Genomic DNA, 16407 nt, shown 5'->3' with positions numbered 1-16407 from the left:
AACTATGACTAGAAATGATAGTAGATGTATAATAATAATAAAAGACATGAGCCAGACGAATCGACGGTGCTTTGTTGTTTGGCAAACCTTCAGCTGTTACACAAACTCCTGGGCAGTTCTGTGCTTGGGTTTCGTGTTTCTAAACTTAGTTGTGACAGCGACATGGCTGTATTCAGAGAACAGGCAGCGATAGAGGCAGTGAGGTTTACTGTTTACTGTAGGGGACTCTCACACCGCCTCAAAACTGACCGCCAAGTCTGATCGTCGGATACGTGATTGGCCACCGCAGCGTGACGTGGGGATGCATTTCTCCAAAAGTTGAGTCGGTCCCAACTTTTTCACTGCAGGCTTCTCCGGCTCCCTCCCCCCTTCCTGTGGCCCCCACCGCCGCAGCCTAAATGCTTTACCCCCATTTAAAATGAATGGAAAGACCTGCGTTTTTGCCGGACCATCTGACGGCCGACGCAGGCACTGTGAATGCAGACTAACACCGGGACAAGGTGGCAGAGGTGAAAAGAAATAGAGGAAATGAAGGGAGAAAGTTAGAAGGAACTGGGTGGACAGGTGAAAAACAGAAAAAGAGAACGGGAAAAAAAAAAGATGAAGTAAGAAAAATGAAGTCAGAGACCCTAACCCTTGTTCAGGAAGTCTTACCCAGCATAATGTTTTCATTCATAAATAGATTTGTATTTGGCTCAAAAATGAAAGAAACATCTCCTGTGTAACCGTGTAACCGAAACTTGAGTACATATCCATTCATAATACTAAAAGCAGCAGGAAATCTTTGTCTTCAAACAACTTGAACTTCAGTCTTCCTGAATACCATTATGTTCACCTCTGTATCCGATTCCATCTATCCTGAATGGGATGAGAATCTGTGTTATGTAACATGAACTGCAGCTGCTCCTAAATGATACCGCTGGACACTGGCTGTCATTTTGGATCTGCTAGGTTGCCATTCAGCCGCAGGGAAGATAGTAGCCCCAAGATAAGCAGAGTAGCGGTCACTGCTTTGAATATCCCAGACGACAACTACTATTTGGGGAACTTTGCGGGAGAATGTGTCCCAACTCTGAGCAGTTACTGTCCAAATATCCCAGCTGCTCCAGTGAAGATGTTCAAGGTTTAGTTCCAAAGTCTACATGTAGGATTATATCCCACCCCAGTGCTACTGTCCAAGGCCCTTCATGTAAACAAGAATGTGTCCTTGACCAACCTGCCTATATGAAAAAGTCTAGGTCATGGGTCTGGGAAGTCCTTAGGTGCTTTATGAGTGCAGAAACTTTCCCCCCGGAACTAGACAACTTCTGAGAACTTGTCTTTGTGTTTCGACCTCCTGGGACCAGGGTCTAAATTAAGTTCTCTGGGCTTTATTCCTCCCCCCCAAAAAAGGCGAGTACTTTCTGGAAGTACAGGAACCTCCGGGGCAGGGTTTTCAGGGATTACCGTCGCTGACTGGTCAAACACACACAGCGCAGGCGCTAGGGCTGGGCACCGAACGTCGATACTTTTATGGTATTGAACGAAAAACTCCGATACTATGAGTATCGAAAAATGATTTATCTTTCGGTGCCAAATTCCGGTTCCAAAAGCCAAGAGCCTGTAGCATACTTGCATGTAAGTACCTAAAGTCGCCGGCGATTGGCTGTCCACCACCACGTGACGGGGAGGAATTCTGAAGATACTCGCAGTCACACAACACAAGTGTAGTTGTTTTTTCCTCATGTGTTCTACTGCATCATTTTACAATGCCAAAGAGGTCTGAAGTGCGTTGTGATGTAACGTTACCTAGGAGCTATAACGTTATTCTTTGACCAGGCAACATCTTTGTTTTTCCAACGTAACATTAAGGTTACACGTTTTAGAAATACTTGACCGATAAGTGTAATTTCACTACTTAAACTGAATGCATCCCCATAATGTTGACTACCACTTTATGTATGTTAGCTTATGCTGCTAGTCGGTTGCTGTAGCGTTAGCTCTGCCTATTTCCCCCTTCACATTAGCCTCTGCACCGGTCCACCCTGATCTAAGGAATAGGAAGACAATACCAGTAAGTGTCAATCCCTTCACACTGGCAGCAAGAGGGAAAATGTCCAAGCAAAGACGAGATCAGTGTCATGTCTAATTAATTAATTAATTAAGGTTTTTTTATTGATGTTGAAATGGATTTTAAAACATATGCTATCGAAAAAAGTATCGTTAGGAACCGGATCGAAACTGAGGTATCGAAATTGGCACTGGATCGAAAGATTTTGAACAATACCCAGCCCTAGTGGGCGCCGACCACTTTATTCATGAAGCGAAAAGAAGTACTCTCCCATCGATTTGCGACCATTTTAGGACGAGGGGAGAACATTTGTCTTTTGTTGTATAACATTAAAAGTAAAGTTAGGCTTTGCTGTCGGCTTCCCGACTCTTTTAAAAAAAACGACAGAGAGCTAAAGAGGGAGATCGGGTGAGCCACACTGAACTGCTTTGGCTGTAGACGCGTGTCTTGGGCGAGCGAGAGAGAGAGTGAGCGCGGCGGTGCTCTAAATCAGAGAAATTCTGATGGTTTCTCAGCGGTTACGATCTAAAGCACAGTGAGACGAAAGCTGTTTTGTTGTTTGTTTTGTGTGCAAGTGTATTTTAGGTGAAACGGGCGGGCACTGGACTGCAGCCTGCAAAGTGTGTTTACCCCCTGTGACCACCAGCAGCCCTCATCCTGTCATGTTGCGTTATACATCAGCTGACTACTTTGCCTAATCTTTACGAGTCTTGAGACCGGGGTGAAACACACACAATGATGGGCTGAAGGAACCTTCTAATTCCTTCAAAATAGTTCTGGGGACTTAAAAGACCCCAGAACTTTAGTCGAAACGCTGCTATTGTGTCTTCAGCTATGTATTAAATCTGTGCATTTGGAAAATGTGCAGTCAATTGCAATGGTTGTATACTGTACAATAGATACATACATGCTGTGGAGTAATACTCTGGATGAGGGCTCAGGAAGGAATAATTGAATAGACTTTTGGTACAGTTAATTCATGTAGAATATGTCAATATAGGATTGCATTATGAATATTAGGTTGATACAACATTTGGGATTTGGTTTTGATCAATTAGACAGCAGAGTCATGTGATAGCACTAGTAAAACATAGGTTTATGTTACTGAATTTTGCATTTTGTGCATCCACCTACATGGGTTTTTAAAGGCAGATACTGATTATTAGTAGTTAATGAAACCGATATATGTTTGGAACCGAAATGCATTTACAGTGAAAATGAATATCAAGTCAAAATTAAGATTTTGGAATGTTACAAACTCCAACACAAAACTTTTAAATGTTTTAAGCAATGATTTAATAAATGAGAAACTTTCAACATAATCCCCAGTAACAGCGAGTCAGATAGAGTTGTGGGGGGGGAGGGACATGAAGTCAGACTCAGTGGGGAGTGAAACCGAAGCAGAGGGACAGACACAGAGCAGAGCCAAAGTAGAACACTTTTTAATTTATTAACTTTATCAGCTATCAGGCAAATAAAACGCAGATACAGATCATCTGCAAACTGCCAAAAAACGGCCCAATAATCAGCCAGGGCCGATATCGGTCTATCCCTAATTTTGAGATCATAAATATGCACATTAACACAGAGACCTCCTAACGATGTTCTCAGGGCCTAAAGTATTGCGGCACCGTGCCGGATCTCCGGTGTGCAACTGTGAGGAAAAAAAACAAAAAAACATTACAAGCCTATCAGAAGCAGAGCAGAGCGGGTCCTGGCAACACCGTGTGATTGAGATCCATACGTCACGTTAGCGTTGTTGGTGAAAGCATGGAGCGCAAGTTCATGAAGCCTGGGGATGTCCTACCCATAGATAAAGGAATCAAAGATAAATGGCGCTGGGCGTGGATAGAAGAAGTAGGTAGAGACGGTGAGCCTTTTGGCAGTTGGTGCCAGAAACTGAGAGAGAGCCTGGTGCTTGTTTCTGCACGTTTTGATCGAGGAAGCTACTAGATGCCAGCAGCGGTAAGAAAGTGCTTGCTCGTCATGAGTTAGACCCCGGTCATAGAGCCGCTGCCCGTGCGCTCAAACTTACCACGACGTTGCCAGGAACAAGCTGACAAACCGTTGTCTATGACTGACCGTGTCTGCGACTTAAAAATATGTTTGTGAACATTTATTGCGGAACATGACTTGTCATTCACAATTTCGCAGCCACTGGTCACCCCGTGTGGAAAACTAGCAGAAAAGAAAGAGTTTGCAGGACTTTGTTTACAACCTGGAAAAAAAGAAAAAATAAGTGATAATGGCCTTGATTTCACTTCTAATCTACAGTTTACCAGTTCAGTTCATTAGCACTTTAAAGGTCCCATGACATGGTGCTCTTTGGATGCTTTTATATAGGCCTTAGTGGTCCCCTAATACTGTATCTGAAGTCTCTTTTATATAGACCTTAGTGGTCCCCTAATACTGTATCTGAAGTCTCTTTTATATAGGCCTTAGTGGTCCCCTAATACTGTATCTGAAGTCTCTTTTATATAGGCCTTAGTGGTCCCCTAATACTGTATCTGAAGTCTCTTTTATATAGACCTTAGTGGTCCCCTAATACTGTATCTGAAGTCTCTTTTATATAGACCTTAGTGGTCCCCTAATACTGTATCTGAAGTCTCTTTTATATAGGCCTTAGTGGTCCCCTAATACTGTATCTGAAGTCTCTTTTATATAGGCCTTAGTGGTCCCCTAATACTGTATCTGAAGTCTCTTTTATATAGGCCTTAGTGGTCCCGTAATACTGTATCTGAAGTCTCTTTTATATAGACCTTAGTGGTCCCTAATACTGTATCTGAAGTCTCTTTTATAGAGACCTTAGTGGTCCCCTAATACTGTATCTGAAGTCTCTTTTATATAGACCTCAGTGGTCCCCTAATACTGTATCTGAAGTCTCTTTTATATCGACCTTAGTGGTCCTCTAATACTGTATCTGAAGTCTCTTTTATATAGACCTTAGTGGTCCCCTAATACTGTATCTGAAGTCTCTTTTATATAGACCTTAGTGGTCCCCTAATACTGTATCTGAAGTCTCTTTTATATAGACCTTAGTGGTCCCCTAATACTGTATCTGAAGTCTCTTTTATATAGGCCTTAGTGGTCCCCTAATACTGTATCTGAAGTCTCTTTTATATAGGCCTTAGTGGTCCCTAATACTGTATCTGAAGTTCTTTTATATAGACCTTAGTGGTCCCTAATACTGTATCTGAAGTCTCTTTTATATAGACCTTAGTGGTCCCCTAATACTGTATCTGAAGTCTCTTTTATATAGACCTCAGTGGTCCCCTAATACTGTATCTGAAGTCTCTTTTATATAGACCTTAGTGGTCCCCCTAATACTGTATCTGAAGTCTCTTTTATATAGACCTTAGTGGTCCCCTAATACTGTATCTGAAGTCTCTTTTTATATAGACCTCAGTGGTCCCCTAATACTGTATCTGAAGTCTCTTTTATATAGGCCTTAGTGGTCCCCTAATACTGTATCTGAAGTCTCTTTTATATAGACCTTAGTGGTCCCCTAATACTGTATCTGAAGTCTCTTTTATATAGACCTTAGTGGTCCCCTAATACTGTATCTGAAGTCTCTTTTATATAGGCCTTAGTGGTCCCTAATACTGTATCTGAAGTCTCTTTTATATAGACCTTAGTGGTCCCCTAATACTGTATCTGAAGTCTCTTTCCCGAAATTCAGCCTTGGTGCAGAATTACAGCCACAAGAGCCAGTCCCAAAATGAGCTTTCCTTAGGATGTGCCATTTCTGTGTTTCTAGCTATTGAGGAGGAGTGGGGGGGCAAGGTGGAGGTTGGAGGTGTGGCCTTGACCAACTGCCACTTTGCTCGTTTGAAAGTCATGATGTCTCTCTCTCTGTCATGGGTGGGCCAAATTCTCTGGGCGGGCAAAGCAGAGAAAGGGGAGGTAACCTTGCTCCTTATGACCTCATAAGGAGAAGATTCCAGATCGGCCCATCTGAGCTTTCATTTTCTCAAAGGCAGAGCAGGATACCCAGGGCTCAGTTTACACCTATCACCATTTCTAGCCACTAGGGGACCATAGGCAGGCTGGGGGAACGCATATTAATGTTAAAAAAACTCATAAAGTGACATTTTCATGCCATGGGACCTTTAAGCACTTGTTATTGTTCAGAAGAAAACACTTTAGTTGACATAGTACTTTTAAAATAAATGGTGCAAAGCATAATCATTGAAGAGAATTGAATCTGTCCATCTCAGTCTCAGTTTACTGTATTTTTGTTATTGTCAATATTTGTTTATTTCTTTTACATTATTTACGTATTTCAGTTACAATTCTTTTTTGGGGGGCATTTCAGCCTTTAATGGAAAGAACCGCTAGATATGAAAAGGGCGAGAGAGGGGGATGACATGCAGGAAATCGTCACAGGTCGGACTCGAACCCTGGACCTTCTGCGTTGAGGCATACACCTCTATATATGTGCGCCCGCTCTACCAACTGAGCTAACCTGGCCGCGTATTTCAGTTACAATTTTAACATACAGCCGTAATACTTGAAAATAAATGGTGCCACTGAAGATGAGTCCTTCTGTGCGGTTTCTCTTGCTCAAACTCGTCTTTTGTATTGTGAGAGTAGAAATTATATATTTTATTAAGCTGCACGTTGTTATTTAGTTTGCCATAAAGCAATAGAAAGAGAGGTATAGAAAAACACAGATAGGTATATAGCAAGGTAAGTAAGCAGATAGATGGATCAAATAAACAGCTGAGTGAATAAGCAGATAAAAGGAAGTGACAGTTAACCGGGGCTGACTCAGCTCTCGGGCCTGTTATGGTTACCCAGACACTTTGGGCAGACAGTCAGACTGTGTGGGCACTCGTCAGTGACAGCAAGCTGTAGGACGGGCCGTGGGTGGTGCTGCCTGTGATCAACTGTGGCACGCTTTGTGCATTCGGACAAATGCAGACATGCTGACACACAGCAGGGAGAGGCAGTCCGCAAATTATTGTCCTCTGTCAGCAGCAGAGCTGGACGGAGGAAGATATGTTTGTTTTTTACCAGCGTTGTTGGTTTGGTGCCCTGATGCACACGTAATTTGCACTTGTGATGACCGATGTGTGTTTGATGCAGAAATGCACAAATTAAATAAATCTCATCATGTAACATTATCTTAATTATCTTCCAAATGAGCATTGAATGAATTCATACATGTCTACATGTATAACAGATTTTATTTGGATAAATAAAAAGCATAACAGCAGAGTGACTTAATTTTCACTGCGCAGTATGTACACTGAACATACAACTATTGGACACAACCACCATAGGCATATACAGCGTATACAAAGAGGGATAATTGCGTTAGCCTAAATCATGGACAACATTGCGATACAAAATAAAAACGGGGAGAATAATGTAGGCCTTGGCAATCATTAAGCATCTTAATCAGGAGAATTAACGATACATTTTTATTACATTTTGGGTGTTTTTGTTTGTTGGGCTACAGGGCTCACCGTTAGTAGAGCGGCAGACGGCGCTTTACTGCAGAATGAAATGTTCTCAAAAGGCTGTCCTTCCACTCCTCCCTGAACTTCAGAACTAACGTTACTCCCTGTCCTTTCGCTGTCTTTGTCACTTTCTTCCACCAACCTTGGTGTTGGCCGTTGATTAACAATAAGAAAATGCCGTATCCATAGCCTAAATTCTCTCTGCATGTCAATTTCCGTTTTAACCGCATCAGTTTTGACAAACCAATAAAATCCATTTACAATTATTTTAATAAAATTAAGAACAAACACCATTTTATTTTTTTAAAATAGGTGGGATGACATGGTCATGTTTTTTTATGCCTGCACATTAATTTGTTAATTTGTGTGTGAATTTTATATAGGTGTACGCATGTACTGACTGCAGAATGGTAAATGGTCAGCATATATATAGCGCTTTTCTACCTTACTGGACAAAGTGCATTAGCATTTATATAGCGCGCATTTATATAGCCCACCTTTCTATAGCACATTTATAGGCACGCATTTATATAGCACATTTATATAGAGCTTTTCTACTTTACCGGACAAAGTGCTTTACAATTTGCCTCTCATTCACCCAGTTACACACACATTCATACACCGATGGTGGTGGAGCCGCCATGCAAGGCGCTGGCCTGCCATCGAGAGCAACATGGGGTTCAGGGTCTTGCTCAAGGACACTTCGACAGGTGGACAGGAAGATCTAGGGATCGAACCGTTAACCTTGTGGTTAAAGGACGACCCGCTCTACCTCCTGAGCCACAGCCACCTGTGAATGGTCTTTGTTTTGCAGCTTTGTGGCGGCATTTACTCACATGCATTTTTGTGTGTGTGTGTGTGTGAGAAATAGTGAGCCCTGTGGCCTGGATGTAAAAAGCTGGCTCACTTTTAACCTGGTTATATCACCATGGGACCATATGCTGCATGGCTACCCTGCTCCAGAGGCGACTACTGACCAGTCAGCACACTATATAATAAAAGCAGTCCATTTACCATTTTAAAAAAATAAGTTGTGTGTGTGTGCTTGTGTTTTTCTGTGCGTGTCTATGGAGGTTTGTTTGATTCATGCATGTCCTTGTGTGTCAGAGCCTTGTTGTAAAGCTGTTCCAGAATGTGCTCTGTGTGTTACATGTGTGTCTGTGTCTGATGTGCCACATTAGATAGATAAAGTGCAGTGATTCAGCAACCAGATGTCACACAGTATCACATCCTTCAGCATCCCACACTGAAACCAGCCAATGTGTGCTGCCCACTGCCTGCCCCAGTCTGACCAGAACAGGCCTGTGTGCTATTTCCTGGCACAACACACATCTCTATAGTGAAGTGCTCTTAAAAAGCTTTAAAAGTCAGGGTCAGTGGTTTCCATTTAATGCCAGGCTCACTCTGTCATATTTCCGCTGTACAAACCAATACCATGCAGTTTGATTTTCTATCTCGTCAAGCCATTAGCACTCAGATGGATAGTAATGTGTTTGCTTGCTTTTGTGTGTGTGTGTGTGTGTGTGTGTGCAGACACGGGTGCTACGTTGGAGAATGGAGAGCAGGAAGCTCATGGGGTGCAAAAGCCTGGTAAGACATATCCCACAATTCCCTCTGCTGTCAGTCCGTCCGTCCGCCGCATCATTATCATCCGCCAATCATGGGCTGTTAGTCTTTTCTTGTCTTACTTCCTTCTTGTTCTTCATCTCAGTTGAAGTGTGTGTGTGTGTGTGTGTGTGTGTGTGTGTGTGTGTGTGTGTGTGTGTGTGTGTGTGTGTGTGTGTGTGTGTGTGAGCTGCTCTCACGGCTCTCCAACATCCTTTCAGTGTCCTTTTAGTACAAGGCTGCTGCTCTTATAATTCTCCCAGCCATTCAGTCTGAGTAGTTCAACTGAGGAGAGCAAAGCAACGAAATAATGAAAAAAATATGATTTACCTGGTAAACATATTCAGAATGTCTTAAGTTATTTTATAACCGTACACTAAGAAACACTGTAGTCTTATTTGTTCTTGTTTGTTTTAAACAGTAAAAGTGAAAAAGTCTTCAAATTTGAAACAAAATGTCCACCATTGGTGCCCCATACAGTAGTGGTACTGTAGTATAAGAAAACCACTGACCTGACTCCGGCCACCTGAATAATAACATCACAGGTAGTCAGCGGTGTTACATAGCCAGGATTTCAGAAAAAGTGGATGAGAAAGGTGTAGGTGATGCGAGCAGTCCTCTTCAGCTAGGTATCTATAGCTCTGCACTGTGCCCTATTCGCTAAGCCACACCTACTTTTAAATAAACCAATCAGAGCTGAAGGAATTGGATCTTAACCCTCTTGTAAATATGCCCTGGTCTCATAATCCCTTTCACTCTGAAATATGACTCATTACGGAAGCTAAAGACAATAAAGCTGCCATGTCACGGAGCCTTTAATGGTATTATTTCCGAGAAATTTGACGGATGCAGTGACCGCATAAAGATCCAAAACATTTTTAAGTAAAAGTAGCAGTCCACAAAAAGCAAAATTTTTCTAATGTAAGATAGATTTACCAGTAAAATTGTGTTTAAGAAGTAAATGGTCTCTAGTTGTCGTAAGATGCTCCGGGCATAAAAGCGGAGTTTGACATTCGAGCCAGTGGGGGCAAAAAAACCCTGTTATTGTAGCAGTTGAGACCTAGCCTATTCAATTCAATTCAATTTTATTTATAGTATCAAATCCTAACAACAGTTATCTCGAGACACTTTACAGATAGAGTAGGTCTAGACCACACTCTATCATTTAAATCCGCGTGGTATAAATTTATACCACTTGGGGAACACAGCAAGAGCACATATGGACAAAATAAACATGCTAAATAAACCTATATGTTTATTTTTAAAGCAGATTTGAAATTACATTGTAACAATTTAACAATCCGCCCTTATGAAATCCAATCGCGGCACGGCTGTCTTGGAACATAATAGACAGCCGGTGGCGGAATGCCCCGACACTTCAACTCAACTCAAATGTAACAGTGAACACTCAGTGTTGGACCTACAGTGTGTTGAGATGCCTCTCCAAACGCAGAAACCAAGCGCAATCACACCATAAAATGTTAAGACACATTAAGAAAAGAAGATCTATATTTTGCCGTAATCCAATGACATGAAAAAAAGTAATCCACAGCGATCAGAAGATCCACTTCGCCGTTTAAACAATGTGGAATAAAACGTATAAAAGTCCAAATCTACACAAAACGCGCAATCAAGTAGTAAGCTGACAGCAAATGTATATACGTGGCATTTAGGCAACATTTATTGCAACGTTGGCACGGTAAGATATCCAGACTAGTGCAACAGTCATTTTCGTATTTTGGCGTCCTGCATTATGGTCTCAGGTGAGAGCCAGAGCCCTGAAAAAATATTTTTTTAAAGCAGTAGGCCTATATTAAATCAGATGTATTACCTACCACCATTTAGTTGTTTTGTGTTATTTAAAATATTTATAAAATATCTGGTCATGCCAGAAGTAATTATTCCACTCATTTTTTAAACAATGCAATTACCCGCTTCAGCCGCCAGGGCTCCCCCCCCCTCCGCAAACTCTGCATATGGCTCCAGGTGCATTATATCTAACTACCTCATATGCTTTGCGGTAGTTGAATCTTTAACAGTGTGTTATATTTCATGAGTGATTCATATATTTTCAAATGTAAGCGATCAATCTGCAAAAAATAACTATCAACTCCAGCTGTCGGCTGGCCCTGCGTGTTTTCCACCTTGTTCACCTTATATCAGTGAGGGGGGAGGGGACCCTGTTGTGAAGCCAATATGTTTTTATTCATTCTAAAGATTTGTGATAAAACATGTCACCCTTTGCAGCTTTGCATGGCTGCCTGTCTATGGCTCAGGAGGAATAGAGCTGATCAGTAAAGACTTAATTGTTAATCAGTTGTGAATTGCAAAGTAGGCCATTTGCATAATCAGTGCATGAAAATTAATCATAATTGGCAACAGGATCAATTGCACTCTTCTTAAATGGAATAACAGGGCAATCGAAGCTTGGACTCAGCAGTCCTTTCGTTGCTTATGATGTGAATGAAATGTTCTATTGTTATCTTGTTGAAGATAATTAGCCACAGAGAAGAGATGCAGCTCTAGAGAAGAATATTTATTGTGTCAAATGAACAAATGCTCCGTCTGCCCCTCTGGCTGTCTGCTTATACTGAAATAGACAGAGACAAACTGTGTGTGTGTGTGGGTGTGAGTGTGTGTGTGGGTGTATCAGATTTTTTTCCCAATAGTCCTGTCTACTTTTTTCCCCCCATCTCTCAGCTTTAACATCATTTTCCTGTTCCTCAGTTCACTTTTTCCTTGTCATCCAGCCGTTCCGTTTAAAACTGCAGAGCTGCTGTGCATGTCATTAGCAGAGAAAGGGTTTTGCATGGGTATATGAATTAGTATGTGAGCTCTCCTCCACTGACAACAGGCAATCCCCACGGCTCCACATATCTGCAAAGTACGACATGTCAAAAATCGCTTACCACGAGTCAGTTCACCTTCAAGTACTAACTCGTAAACCATTCAGACATGACCAAATAGCAGAGGGCTGAGTGTGTGAGAGAGAAGCAGACAGTGATCTGTTTTAGGTCACACAGACGTAGAGCAGAAGTAGTGGCATAGAAGGTTAAAGCGTAGTGCACTACTGAAAGATGTGCACGCCCAGGCTGATACCTTAGCTAGTGGAATGCTCTGGCCACTGAACTTAGCATGACACAATGTCAACAACAGTTAAAAAACTCTGAAATAAACAATTGAAATTGGCTATATGCTAATATACCCGGCCTGTGCTCAGAATGTTTTCCAGTTGCACACAAAATACAATATAAGGCTGGCTGTTTTCTATTATGATGTCATGGAAACCATTCATTTCCGCCTTGAGGAAAAAGGAGGATTTTTCAGACTTTTTTTCAGTAAAAGCAGAATGAAGTGCAATAAATTGGTGGTGCTAAAATCTTATGTAGTCTAAGCTCCATCTACTTGGAAGTAGGGCAGTGCCGGTATTGATTCTTTTCTTTGTGTGTGGTTAACCCCCATTCAAGTTTTGTATGACAGAGTGTGGATACCTGCATTGTAGCTGGCTGCAAGCACCTGTGATCAGAGCCAATTATGCAGGCAAATGCAAGTGTATTCCTTAACATAGTGTAACTTACCTCAACAACCTTTTGGAGATTTGATGTTTACCCAGACTGGAAGAACTTTTCGCTGTTCTTCTTCATCTTCATATAATGTCTGCTGTGGTTCTAGAGGAAATAATAAGTCTGAGAAAATAATTCTGTTGATGTCATCAGGGTTAGCTGTATTACAAACTGGAAGCTTGGGTGTTTACCAGGTAGGGAAGGCAACAGAAAGACCCTATCAAGAAGACGATGGACTTTAGTAATCAATCATTGGTAAAATAAAATTTTTACTCACTGTTGGCATTAGTCATTACACACACATAGGCCAAAATACACACACAGCCCCTAAAGACATGCATTAGTGGAGAGATGTCATAATGATGGGGCAGCCACATAGTTCGGAGATTGGCATGGGGTACTTTCCATAAAATCATCTCTCAATGCAAATCAAACCAGCTATTAGGCTAACTGAAATAAAACCATGCCAATCTCTAGGTATGGTGAAGGATATGTGATGATGTGGGGGGGGGGGCTATTTTAATTCCAAAGGCCAAGGGAACTTTATCAGGATGCATAGTATCCTGGATCCATGAAAATAAAAATCTGCCTGCCTCTATGGGAATTTACCATAGGGGTGTACTGACTTATGCCCCCTGTATTTTAAGGAAGAACATTTATTTATTTACGATACATTATTCATTCAAAAAGATGGTTTTGTTATTCCTCTTTTTAGTCACCTTTAGCATGGGTTTGTAAACTTATGCAAGCCACTGTCTCTAGCTACCAGACCACTCCATACCGTGCTCTATGCTGGACTTGAACCGGCCCCCCTGAGAGTAGTGTTATTGTTAGTGTTTTGAGAGCTTGACCCATTAGAAGTCAGCCTGTTTCAGCCTTTCCTGCTTCTATTTTGACCACTCTTTTTAAAGCCTCTGAACACCCCCGCAGGTCTTTTCAGTTATTCTGGCTGATTAGACCCTGTGGGAAGGATAACTCTATCGAACCTGCCCACTGCCATCTTTCATGTGCTGTGTATCGTCCATTGAGATGACTGACTGAGCCTTGGTGGGGTGGATGTTGGTGACTGGGGGAGGAGTGATCAGCATGTAAATCAGACATCTGTGTTGGCATGTTCACCGCTTAGCTGTCTGGCGGTTTGCATGGCATCGGCAGCCTGTGTTACCACGGTTACGGAGCTGTACGTGTGCACGGAGTTTGTAGTTGTGTTGTTTCTGTTTTGCTGATTGTGTTCTTGTGAATGTTTTCTTCTTCTCAGGCCCTCTGGGAAAATAGATTTGAATCTTGATGAGACTGCCTGATTAAATTAACATTAAATACACAAAAATAAAATGTGTGAATATCTAATAGAGATAAATTCAGTTAGACGGATGCTCTGTCTGAGATTTCCCACAGTGCAGCAGTAATTAGGGTTGGGTAACGTTTGGGTTTTTTCCGAAGCGGCCAGGCGCTTGTTGTGTTGCAGCCTCGGAGCACAGTAAGCAGCGCTCTAGTGTGGCTTTATTTTACATTGAAAAGGCCCGGTGAAACTGCAAACCACCACTGAATCAAAATAAAACTATAGGCATGTGGCCCGTTTCAACTCCACCCCTCAAAGAATCGAAATCGAGAATCCATAAGAACCGGAATCGAAAGGAAGAATCGGAAATGGATCAGAATAGTTCAAATCCAAACGATGCCCAACCCTAGTCACTACTACCAGCGTTGCTATTCGGTCCGGTAGATACCAGTCGTTTAGGGGTTTCAGTACCCTAACCCTAGCAGTAAGAGAAGAGAACAGTGCAAGGTGTGACATAAGTGTTTTCAGTGGGCCTACTTGAGTAGACAGAGCATCTGGCCTTGTTGAGGTGCATTGGATCCATTCATCACTGTTATTGCAGCAGACTCCAGGGAGAGGGCGCAGGCGGTAGACGTAGTAACTGGGTCAGAGAGTTGGGAGTGTAAACTGAATCCTGATGCCGATGTGTGAGTGTGAACTGTATATGTGTTGAGATGCTACCTCCGCCACCTTCGATGCATGACGCTTCAACGTTGCATGTAATTACAAGTGTATGGTATACAATATTTTCCCAAATATTTGACCAATATAAAACGATTTTCAGCATTCAATTCTGTCATATAACCTTCCGAATAAGATAATTGTTGTGTTTCTCATGTTGGTCAAGTATTTGACATTTGTTCAATGAGTTGCAGTTGATTTTGTGACAGCTTTACTAACCTGCTTTCTTCCTTTTCCCCCCTTATCCCTTCCTCTCATTCTATTTTTTTTCCTTTTTGTCCCTGTGCATAAACACAACATTTTATATTTTATTTATGCTCTTATTTCTATTTGTTCCGCTTCAATTCTCTTTCTGAATGAGCATCTTTTGTTGATGCGCTCACTTTACTTTTTCTACTCTTTCTTCCCTTCCTCTTGATTGCTGTCACCGCCATTGTTTTTTACTTTACTTCCCTCTTCTCTGTGTTATTTCTCTTCTCTCCTCCTTTACCAATCCCCATGCTCCAGAGGACTAGAACCTGCCTCCATCGCCATGCCAACTGTCAGTCAGCTGTGCTTCCGCTTCTGTGCACCTCTTCCCTCTCTCTGTGCAACACACACACACACACACACACACACACACACACACACACACACACACACACACACACACACACACACACACACACACACACACACACTATTTAAGTTAAGTTCATTTATTTCAAAAAGGGACAGTGTATATTAATGAACATTGAAGAATGTAAATATACAGTATTATAGCCAAAGAATAATTTCCAACCTTGTCCCTGACAGGTTGATGGTCCCTATAAGTGAAGTTGAATAAATAAAACACATCAGAGTAAAACATCACAATAAAAAAATTACATAAATTAAGGATCAACAACAGGACACTATGGATCCTATTCATGGCCCCTTTGATCCAGTATGAAGGAGAAAGTCTGAGGTCGTGGACAAGATACCACATTACTTTCACTCATGACAGAACCCGCACACAAACATCATATGTGCACACACACACACACACACACACACACACACACACACACACTCACCCACCCACGCTACGCTGTCCTGACTTCAGCACACGCTGTTCCTCCACATAATGTGTCTGCACACTGTGATTCACTCCGCTGGGCAAACTGGGTGTCTCTGACACACAACTGTTTTTGGGACATACACACAGTCCCATTTGAAATTCACTGTGTCTATTTTGTGGTTTGTTTTTGTCTGTGGTTCTTCTTGGACCGAATTTCCACTATTGGTTATTTCCACTGTGCCCAATGAAATGTCCTCCCTCTGCTTGTCTGTTTCTCTCTCATCACCTATTATTTGCAAATCAAGTATATTTGTCCAATATTAAGAAAAATAGGTACAATATAATTCAGCCTTACATATATAAAAGCCCACTGTGGCATAAACCAATCAAAATGAGAATAAATCATGCACATCTGTAGTCCCTCTAGTTGCTCTGCCTCACTATCACACTGAAGCAGACAGCAAGTTCATAAGTTGATGTCCTCATCCACACACACACACACACACACACACACACACACACACACACACACACACACACACACACACACACACACACACACACACACACACACTCTATCCAGCAGCCAGCCCTTGTCCTCCTGTCTGAAAGTTTCAATCTGAGTCGCCAATGCTGCAAGCCTGATCCGTCAACACCGAGCACCTAGCACAAATTTGCACACAAAC

At 41.9% G+C, this 16407-nt stretch overlaps 1 protein-coding gene across 1 annotated transcript in view; it reads left to right on the top strand.

Annotated features, from left to right (window-relative positions):
- LOC120552169 (microtubule-associated protein 4) overlaps positions 1 to 16407 on the top strand; it is a 152959-nt gene that overhangs the window by 42946 nt on the left and 93606 nt on the right. Inside the window, 1 exon segment of the mRNA XM_039789961.1 lies at positions 9049 to 9105. Within this exon segment, the coding sequence (XP_039645895.1) occupies positions 9049 to 9105 (57 nt within the window).

This window comes from Perca fluviatilis, chromosome 22 (assembly GCF_010015445.1).
Source record: "Perca fluviatilis chromosome 22, GENO_Pfluv_1.0, whole genome shotgun sequence".
Lineage (NCBI taxonomy): Eukaryota > Metazoa > Chordata > Actinopteri > Perciformes > Percidae > Perca > Perca fluviatilis.
This window is presented reverse-complemented; position numbering and strand designations above follow the sequence as displayed.